This window comes from Onychostoma macrolepis, chromosome 16, assembly GCF_012432095.1.
Source record: "Onychostoma macrolepis isolate SWU-2019 chromosome 16, ASM1243209v1, whole genome shotgun sequence".
NCBI classification, from domain to species: Eukaryota; Metazoa; Chordata; class Actinopteri; order Cypriniformes; family Cyprinidae; genus Onychostoma; species Onychostoma macrolepis.
The window spans coordinates 1179296-1190378 of record NC_081170.1 but is presented as its reverse complement, the minus strand read 5'-3'; the positions used below and the strand labels follow the sequence as shown (position 1 = coordinate 1190378).

The following is an 11083-nucleotide window of genomic DNA, read 5'->3' as shown; positions in this document are numbered from 1 at the left end:
AATATTCAGATGTAACCCCCAACAGATGTAATAAGTAACTGTAATTTAGTTATATAACTGTAATTTAGTTATATATAGTTAATTTTTGTAACAGATTAACATTTATTTTGTAATTGCGTAATTTCGTTACACGTAACTACTCCCCAACACTGCAGATACATTCTCACAGAATAAATACATGAAAGATGTGGCTTACATCATCAAGAGTAACTCAGGAAAAATAATACATCGAACCTGGAATTATAAAGAATTCCAAACTGCATTTTCCCATCGGTTTACACGAGTGGAGTTATTCACTCTCTCTCTCTCTCTCTCTCTCTCTCTCTCACACACACACACACACACACACACAGAGAGAGTCTGTACTCACCGCAGCTCTCCTCAGTTCGCAGGGATTCTCTGCTTCTCCTCTTCATCATGTCTTGTGTATCTCTTAAACTAGATTGTGAGACGTGATGATCGGGTCCAGGATGAGCAGCAGATCCCGGTCATCACCTGCTCATCTCATGGGATGCGAGATCTGGACAATCAGGAATGCCTTTGATTGACTCAAACAGGATTCAGTGCGATGGAAGAGACTGAGTCTGGTGGATTTACCGGCTGAGAGAAGGAGAATTTAACTGCATTACAGAGAAATTACTCTGAGGTGAGCATTTCATGACAGAGTTTCATTCAGCCAACTGGATCTTGATGAAGAGCTAAAAAATAATGATGCAGAATGAGGAATGTGTTTGTACAGTAAAGTTGACTGTAAACAATCAAATTCTACCAATCAAACTGTAAAACTGACAAACATCTGCTTAAACCGGCAAGAATCCAGATCGTTCCTTGATTAATGTCTAAACTAGTCCTGCAGAATTGTTTGGTTTAATGAACATTAATATAAATATGAATATAATAGTGTTTATGCAGAAGAGAGCACAAGCCATTAAATATTTTAATATCCTGTACTGTTTAATAAATTATAGACCTGGCATTAATATGTCTAACAAGTCTAGATTTACAGTCAGTATGCACTGCAGTGGAGTCCAAAGGTATAAATAATGATTCTATTTTGCATATTATTTGCATATTGTCATTACAAATTCTATATTCAAACCATAAAAAGGAGATTGAGCATGAATGTGAGAATGTCTGTATTAGGCGTCTCTTTTGCGTTGAAAAACAAAACCTGAAAATCTCTTTATCTATAAATAGCACAGAATTGTAAAGATTTCTGGTAACACTTTACAATAAACATTTATATATCATTATGCAGCTTACAGTGCATTGCATGATCTCATGAATAATTGTAACCACAGTTCTAATACATTATAATACTTATCTATTCCTTCAGAAAGCCTAATTCATTGAAACACATAACGAATTTCAGCTAATCAATCGGCAAAACTGCATTTTATTATTTTTATTTTTATTACATAAAGGCTTCAAGTCAAACGTTACCATATTTTGTATTTTACATCAATGTTTCATAACCTTTTAAAATGTACATTTATGCATTATGCTTTTATCCAAGTCACTGCATTGCATTCAGTCTATACATGCATTCCCTGGGAATCGAACCAATGACCTTTCTGTACAGTTTGAGGTGCAAGAATGTAAAAAAAAAATCCTAAAATGCTGTTTCTATCCAGGTTAGAATGTGCTGGTAGACTTCTAAATCTCACACCGGGATCTCAAACACAACATTTAACCCCACAGTCACTGGATTCAGTGCTCTGCTGAATTACAAGTGCATTGCGACACACAGTGATGTTGTTTCATTTGCAGTCAGCAGGAAGCTGTAGCGTGTGTCAATTATGCTGTTCACCTGATTAACAAACTAGACTTTGGCCTTCAGATTAAGCCATCAAACCCCACCGAGACTCTTCAGGCTTCTCGTTTAACATGTGGAGTGTTTGTTAATGAACGTGTTAATGATCACAGACTCCATGGGTTTGTGTTACACACTATCGATTCTATCAGGACGTCTTGTTCTGTGCTGATCCGTGTCGGATCTCAGTGTGTGTGCGATGCTGAACTGAATTCCTGGAGCTGAAGGAACGCTTGTTTGACAGGAACCTGCTGTTCAGGCTCAGATTAGGGCTTTAGTTGAATATGTGTGGTGTTTCTCAGCTGGAGCTCCTGACGGATCCGTGTTGATTGCTGCTTCAGTGGCCTGACGGCGAGGACAGAGACACACAAAGACACTCGGGACAGCTCTTCTCTGCTATCAGCTCTGATCTGACGCTGACAGACGGCGTGTCTGTGGACGCTCAGTGTGTAGAAGGGCGAATGCATTTCTCAAATACACTTTAAAATCTGTTTGATTTCACTCTATCAGTTTTCTAAATGCATGTTATTGATCTTTTTTTTTTTGACCTGGTAATGTTTAATCTGAATGTCATGGAACTGGATCTCCTTTCTCGTAACATGCAGAACTTCTCCAATCATTTTTTCACGTCAAAATACGGAAGAAAATATCTGCTGCTGCTTCAATTTCATTGCAACTTAAATACTCAAAATGGTTTGTTCAAATAACTAACTATGATGAGCCATAACAGAAACGCTTAACTAATTATGCAATCTAATCTGAAATATGTTAATTACTAAGCCTATTATCACAACTTTAATATCCCTAACTATGAGCAATAACAGTGATGATTAAATTAGCAAACACATAAATTTTGTTTATCTAGGATGACAAAAAATTTGTTCACGTGGCGACACAAATGTAAACAAAATCAAAGTGTTTTAGTGTCAGGTTCAGTTTCCATTTCCACCCCATGAGAAGAAAAATTAAATTACGAGATTAAAAGTCAAAATTATGAGATAAGTCATAATTACATTTTAAAAAAAACATAATTATGACAATTGTGACATACTATCTCATAATTATGACTCTTTGTCATAATTATGATTGTTAAAATCTCATAAGTATGGCTTAGTGTCACAATTACAACTTTTCTAAGTCATAATTATGTGATTGAAAAGTCAAAATTATGAGATAAAAAGTCATAATTATGACATAAATCATAATTATGACAAAAAGATAGAAAAGTTGTAGTTGTGAAAGTCATAATAATGAGATTAAAAAGTCAAAATTATGAGAAAAAAAATAAGTCAAAATTGACATACTACATTATTGTGAGATTTAAAAATGTAAATTATGAGATATGTCATAATTATGACAATATAATGAAAAGTTACATAAAAATGAGTATAGAGAAAAATTATGAGTATAGTCAAATAGTCGAAATGACTAAAACACTGCAATGCATATGTGTTTTGATTTAGAAGTGTACGCACACCACATTGAGTAAATTATATAAATTATTTTGTTAGTGCATCAGTGTATTTTACACCGCTGTTGCTGAGTTTGACCTCGTTCAGATGCTGTTTTTGTCTCTTCATGCAGGTGTGTGTGATGTCTGATAACATGTCACTGCCGTCTGTGTCTAACACGTCTCTCCTGCCGCCGCTGACGGACTGGACGGCTCCCACCTTCACTCCCGCGGCTCAGGCCCGCGTCGCAGCCACCATGGTGCTCTTTCTGTTCGCTGCGGTCAGTAACCTGGCGCTTCTCATCAGCGTGTCGCGCGGTCGCGGTCGGCGTCTGGCGTCTCACCTGCGTCCTCTCATCATCAGCCTGGCATCAGCCGACCTGATGATGACCTTCATCGTGATGCCGCTGGACATGGTGTGGAACGTGACGGTGCAGTGGTACGCCGGAGATGGACTCTGTAAGCTGCTGTGCTTCCTGAAGCTGTTCGCCATGCAAACCTCTGCCTTCATCCTGGTGGTCATCAGTCTGGACCGGCATCATGCCATCCTGCGCCCGCTGGACTCGCTCAATGCACACCACAGGAACAGGAGGATGCTACTGCTGGCCTGGAGCCTCAGCGCGCTGATCGCATCGCCACAGGTCACACTCACACACATTTACACAAACACACTCACACACACACTCGTATATGCACACTCACACTCACTAACTCACACACGCTCACTCACTAACTCACACTTTCATTCACGCTCACTCAAACACTCACTAACTAACACACGCTCACTCACACACTCACACACTCATGCTCACTCACTAACTCACGCTCACTAGCTCACACGCTCACTAACACTAACTCACACACTCACACACGCTCACTCACTAACTCACACTTTCATTCACGCTCACTCAAACACTCACTAACTAACACACTCTCATTCACTCACTTGCTCACTCACACGCTCACTCACACACTCATGCTCACTCACTAACTCACACGCTCACTAGCTCACACGCTCACTAACACTAACTCACACACTCACACACGCTCACTCACTAACTCACACTTTCATTCACGCTCACTCAAACACTCACTAACTAACACACTCTCATTCACTCACTTACTCACACACTCATGCTCACTCACACGCTCACTCACACGCTCACTAGCTCACACGCTCACTAACACTAACTCACACGCTCACTAACACTAACTCACACGCTCACTAACTCACACGCTCACTAGCTCACACGCTCACTAACACTAACTCACACGCTCACTAACTCACACGCTCACTAGCTCACACGCTCACTAACACTAACTCACACGCTCACTAACTCACTAACTCACACGCTCACCCACACGCTCACTCACACACTCACTCACACACTCACACGCTCACACACTCATGCTCACTCACTAACTCACACGCTCACTAACTCACACACTAACTCACACGCTCACTAACTCACACACACACTCATGCTCACTCACTAACTCACACGCTCACTAACTCACATGCTCACTCACACTCACACGCTCACTAACTCACACACTCATGCTCACTCACTATCTCACACGCTCACTAACTCACACACTCATGCTCACTCACACACTCACACGCTCACTAACTCACACACTCATGCCCCCTATTAACTCACACACTCATGCTCACTCACTAACTCACACGCCACTAACTCACACGCTCATGCTCACTCAAAGATTGGAATCTATAGAAGCAAATAGATAAAGGGCAATAGAATAAAAACTTCAGTGTGTATTTTGGATGTATTCCTTCTTCTAGTCTGGAAGAAGACATGTTATTGAGTAAAATAGCAGATAATTGACCGATGCATGAATACTCACTGGTTCTGATCAGATCATCCATCATTCTTCCTCTTGTAGCTGTTCATCTTCCGGACGGTCAAAGCAGAGAGCGTGGACTTCACTCAGTGTGTCACACACGGGAGTTTCCATGAGCGCTGGCACGAAACTGCGTACAACATGTTTCATTTCGTGACGCTGTATGTGATTCCGCTGCTGGTCATGAGCTGCTGTTACACCTGCATCCTCATCGAGATCAACAGACAGCTGCATAAAAGCAAAGGTACAGCGGCCCTGCAGAGTCTCACAGCCTCTTACACGCGACTGTAACGGCAAATATCACTTCTAAAGAAAATATGACTTGCACATCATCTAAAAACATTTGAGATGAGTAGTTTTCTTCATGTGGCAACACACATGTGGAGTAAACTACCAAAATAAAAAAAATTAAAGTAACAAAATTTAACATCAGGTTTAGTTTCTATGGAAGGCCTTTTCTGCCCCATAAAAAAACGTCATGACGCACCAAGTGATATTTAGATACAAAAGGCCAAAATTATGAGGTAAAAGTATAAATTATGAGATTTAAAAATCAATCGAGGTAAAAGTATAAATTTTGAGATAAAAAGTCATAACTATGAGATAAATGTCTAAATGGGATAATATAAGTCATAATTATGAGATAAAAAGTCGGAATTATGACATAAAAAGCCAAAAGTATGACAACTACAATTATGAGATAAAAGGTCAAAATGAGGTAAAAAGTATCAATAAGATTTAAAACAACAAAAACAAAAACAAAAAAATTATGAGGTCAAAATATAAATTGAGATAAAGTCATTATGAGATTAAAAAGTCATGATTATGAGATGTCGAAATGATACAATAACTCATAATTATGAGAAAGTCAGAGTTATGAGAATCAAATCTGACAAAGAGTCAATTATGACATAAGTCAAAAATCTGGCAATTATGAGATATAATGTTATAATTATAATATAAAAATCTAAATTATGAAATAAAAAGTCAATTATAAGATAAAAACTCAAAATTATGACATACTACAACCATAATTACGATAAAAAGTAAAATCTAAATTATGAGAGGAGTCATAATTATGACTAGTCAAAAGTATGACATACAAAATCATTATTATGAGTCATAAATAGGTTTATAAAAATCATAATTATGAGATAAAAAGTCATAAAACATTGAAATTATGAGAAATGTTTTGCTTATGATTATGACTTTTTAATCTCAACTTCATTATCTCATAATTATAACTTTTTTTGTCTTAGGCAAGATATGATGCTGTGAGTGAAACAATAACCTGCTGGACTGACACTGATATACAAGAGAAAACTGTTAATAATTCATCATCATAAAGGCAACGGTAGTGCATAATGCAAAGTTACATAAGCAGTTAGAAATACTTATGTCCGGGACATTTGCTCAATTCTTTTGCATTGTCAGGTGTGGAAAAGAGTTAATTTAGCAGCTGAAGACACCTATAATGCCCCTCTCAGGTTTAGTGGCTCCATTAGGCACTCAGTAACACACAGTCACATGTCTACAGTAACAGCAGTCAGTGGATTACTGTAATATCGCAGCAGTGTGTCGGATCAGCGCAGCTTCTATTTTCCTCCCTCTGAAGCCCCGAGAGCTTTGCTCAGATATGAATCTACGGTCACTTGATTCCTGCCAAGGGCAACAAACAAGGTCAGATATTCATGAGGGTTTGCTGGATGTTTTATTGGCTTACAGACAGGTGAACACTGAAGGAGTGTGTTATCACAAAAATATCACCACCCTGTCCTTCTCATCTGTTTTTATTTTAACAACATTTGTGTGTGTGTGTGTGTGTGTGTGTGTGTTTAAGCACCTTAAAAAGCTTGTTGCTATATAAAGTTTATAATTAAATGATAGAGTTTAATAATTAGGATTTGGGCCGTTAATATGTTTTAAAATTAATTTTGATTCTGAATCTTATATTTTGAAATAGCTGAAGATTGCTTTTGAATATTTTCTTTCCTCTCAAAATTATTCTTTAATATTTTAAAAAAAGATATTTAATTTTCATTTTAAAATGTTTACAGATATTTTCAGTATGTTGTAAAGATCTGATTCTGTAGGCGATTCATGAAAAGTAAAGTCCATTTTTTTGAGGAATTAGTAACAAAAACTCTCCAAAAGTTGTGCCATCTTCACCTACATAAGCATTTAAAAACATTGCAGGTTCATGTGTAATTTTGTATTTTTATACATTTAATTTCATTTTTTGGATGTTAAAATTCTTTTAGCAGATTAATATGAAGAGCATTGTTAATTAGACTAAAATCATAAAGAACATTTTTAACTTGAAGTAAAATAAATATGAACTGAAATAAAATATGAAAAAAAAAACTTTTAAACTTATTTTTTTTATTATTATTTTTTTATTTAATTAATTTTTGATTGGTTTAAGTTTATGTACTAAAATAACTAAAACTAAAATAAAGTAAAAGAAACCATATAGTCATATTGAGGAAAATAATAAATACAATTAAAATGACAAAACTAGAATGGCTCATTTCACATTTTCATTAATGCAGTTGGCAGATGTTTTATCTGACTTGTATTGCATTCAAGCTATGTTTGATCAGTTTTAGTTTTAGCCTTCCTCTAAACCTGTAACGCCAAGGTTATGGGTTTCATTCCCCAGGAAAGCATGAACTGATTAAATGTGTACGTTGAATGCAATGTAAGTTGCTTTAGTTAAAAGCATCTGTCCAATGCATAAATGTAAATCAGTTCATGCATTCCCTAGGAATCGAACCCATGACCTTAATGTTGCGAACGCAATGCTCTTCTGTTTGAGGAACGTCTCTGATCACTGATGCCGTGTTTGTGTCTGCAGCGGGCGAGGCTCTGAGACGCAGCGGCACAGACATGATCCCGAAGGCCCGGATGAAGACGCTGAAGATGACCATCATCATCGTCCTGTCGTTTGTGGTCTGCTGGACGCCCTACTATCTGCTGGGCATCTGGTACTGGTTCCAGCCGGAGATGCTGAAGGTCACGCCCGAGTACATTCATCACCTGCTCTTCGTGTTCGGGAATCTGAACACCTGCTGCGACCCGGTGATCTACGGCCTCTACACGCCCTCGTTCCGCGCCGATCTCGCCCGCTGCTGCCGCTGCCGGTCGCCCGCACACTCGCCGCGCTCTCTGGACCGGCTCTCGGCCCGACACGGAGAGCACGAGGGCGACCCGGCCAGTGTTAAGAGCACATAAACCGTGTCTCAAAGATCAAGTCTCGAGATCACGACGTGTTTGACGGAGCGTCTGCATCAGAACACGCTTCACGCTTCGGCTTTCAGACTCTGAGCCGCTGGAGAGCCCGGGTTAAAAACAAGTACACCTCCATAATGTACTTAAAGTGCTCTATTTTCACGCACTAATTATGTACTTAATATACTAACCCCCGGTTTCACAGACAAGGCTTAAGCCTAGTCCTAGACTAAAATGTAAGTCTGAGCTGTTTCAACTGAAATAAACTTGCACTCACTGATCTTAAAATATATCATTTCCTTTGTTTTGTCTCAGTAATGTTTTTTTCTAAGCATGTTTATAAAAATTACTTAAATGTCCTAATTGAACTATGGCCTAATCCTGGTTTAGTCTAAACCCTGTCTGTGAAACCGGGCCTAAAAGTGATTGTTTAGTACTACTTAAGATCAAGTAAGTGTCCTCAACTGTGCTATTTTGGGACACCATGAATATGAACTAAAATGCGCTTTTAACATACTATCTCTAAATTTAAAAAATGCATTCAGTAACCACTTGTAGTACACTTAAGTATACTAGTGTACACTGAAAATAATTGAATTTATTCATTGAATTTACCAAAAAATTAAGGTTGCAATCAATTTATTTTAGCTACATTTAAATAAACCAATTTCAACATTTAAAAAAAAAAATGTAGCTAAATTAAATTGTTTGCAACCACTTACCTTAAAAAAAAATAAAATAGTATAATTTTTTTTCAGTGTATGAAAGATCAGGTGTACTACACAATTGGTGACTAAATACTTTTTTTTTTTTTTTTTTTTAAATACAGAGATAGTATATTAAAAGAGCATTTTAGTTCATATTCATGGTGTCCCAAAATAGCACAGTTGAGTGCACTTTGATGATCTTAAGAAGTACTAAACAATCATTTTTAGTATATTAAGTACTAAATTAGTGCATGAAAATAGAGCACTTTAAGTACATTATGGAAGTGTACTTTTTTTTTAAAACCTGGGAGCCACGGGGTTCATGCACAACTAATGAAAACAGCTCAGAGCAGATTTACCCAGAAGCCTCTGCAGTTTTAGAATAACTTCACAGATTTCACAGCGTGCTTTTGTTATTAAAGCAGCTGGACGCACTGAAACGTCTGTGTTGTGTATGTTTACGCTGGTGATCTGTGTGTGTTTGCATGCAGAGCGACTGTTATTGTTCGCATAAAACTTTGTTTAGGCATTTCTTTTGGATAAAAATCTTGACTGGCATTGAATCTGGTCACTTTACAGCTCATTCAACACAGACACTGCAAAAAGTGCTTCTCTGTCAGTATTTTTGTCTTGTTTTCCAGCACAAATATCTAAACATTCTTAAATCAAGACACATTTACTGGAGATGCAAAACTACACAAGATAAGAAGTCTCGTTTAATGAGAAAATTATAAAAATGAAGTGAATTCATGATTAAAACAACAAATCTGCTAATGGACTCAGAAAAATCAACTTCATTCAAAGGGAAAATTAGTTATTTTTTAAGTTTCTCATTAAACAAGACTTATTATCTCATGTCATTTAGCTTCTCCTTAAAATGTATTCTGATTTAAGAAAGTATAGATTCTTGTACTGGAAAACAAGACAAAAATACTGATATACTGTACACATAATGGTGCAGCAGCACCGATCCTGTACAAAATTATTGCAAAATCTGACTTTTTTGCTCAGAATTTCTAATTATTTCACAGAGAATAACTCAAACACAGTTTCTAGTATAGTAGTCACCTTAAGCTAAATGCTGCATCACAAATATTTCAATATGCAGTTTTATGCATTTGGCAGATGCTTTTATCCAAAGTGATTAATGTTGCATTCAATGTATATGATTTGATCAGTTCATGCTTTTCTGTGAATTGAACCTACAACCTTGGTGTTCCCAGCACCTGCTCTACTGAAGGAGCTACAGGAAGCTCAAACAGGTTTCAGTTTCCATGTTCACACTGACTCTGGATGACGTGTATTAAACAGATCTGCTGATTTCTGCGCACATCAGATGGTAAATGGACCGAGGTGGTCTGTCTGTGACTGAGACGTCTGACACGCTCTGAAATGACACGATGAATCTCTAACTATAAGAACATCATTGTTATTCAGTGACCCACATGCTGCACCACAAACACTGTCAGAAATATCAGCTGTTAATACACCCAATTAAACAGAGTCAACCTGACCCTGCCTTCTGTTCTTAGAGCCATAAACACACACACACACACACACACACACACACACACACACACAAGATTACTCATTCTCCTTCCTTTCTCATTCAGCATATTAACCGAGGAGAGCAGGAATGTTAGAACGATATATAGATGGAGAGTGTGTGTGTATATATACAGTTGTGCTCATAAATTTACATACCCCTTGCAGAATTTGCAAATATGTTAAGAATTTTAACTAAATAAAGGGGATCATGAAAATTGAATAAGCTTTCCTGAATAAGCTATTTCACATAACAGATGTTTATATATTCTCCACAAGACAAAATAACTGAATTCATAAAAATGACCCCGTTCAAAATTTTACACACCCTTTGAATCTAAATTCTGTGTTGTTTTCTGATGACCCACGATTGTCTTTGTGTGTTGTGATAGTTGTTCATGAGTCCCTCGTTGGTTCTGAGCAGTTCAACTTCCTGCTGTTCTTCAGAAAAACCCCCAGCTCCGGCATATTCTT

At 37.4% G+C, this 11083-nt stretch overlaps 1 protein-coding gene across 1 annotated transcript; it reads left to right on the top strand.

The window, feature by feature from the left end:
• Positions 1–355: 355 nt before the first annotated feature.
• Positions 356–8392, top strand: LOC131521360 (gonadotropin-releasing hormone II receptor-like). Its single transcript, XM_058745989.1, has 4 exons — positions 356–646; positions 3398–3904; positions 5169–5370; positions 7984–8392. The coding sequence occupies exons 2-4, from the start codon at positions 3407–3409 to the stop codon at positions 8358–8360; spliced, it is 1077 nt and encodes a 358-aa protein (XP_058601972.1). The 5' UTR covers positions 356–646; positions 3398–3406; the 3' UTR covers positions 8361–8392.
• Positions 8393–11083: the final 2691 nt, after the last annotated feature.

What these genes read in the sequence shown, in the direction of transcription:
- LOC131521360 (XM_058745989.1), top strand. Translation starts at nt 3,407, where the DNA reads ATGTCTGATAACATGTCACTGCCGTCTGTGTCTAACACGTCTCTCCTG. An exon ending in CGCTGATCGCATCGCCACAG is followed by an intron (nt 3,905 to 5,168) that starts GTCACACTCACA and finishes TTCCTCTTGTAG; the next exon opens with CTGTTCATCTTCCGGACGGT. An exon ending in ACAGCTGCATAAAAGCAAAG is followed by an intron (nt 5,371 to 7,983) that starts GTACAGCGGCCC and finishes TTGTGTCTGCAG; the next exon opens with CGGGCGAGGCTCTGAGACGC.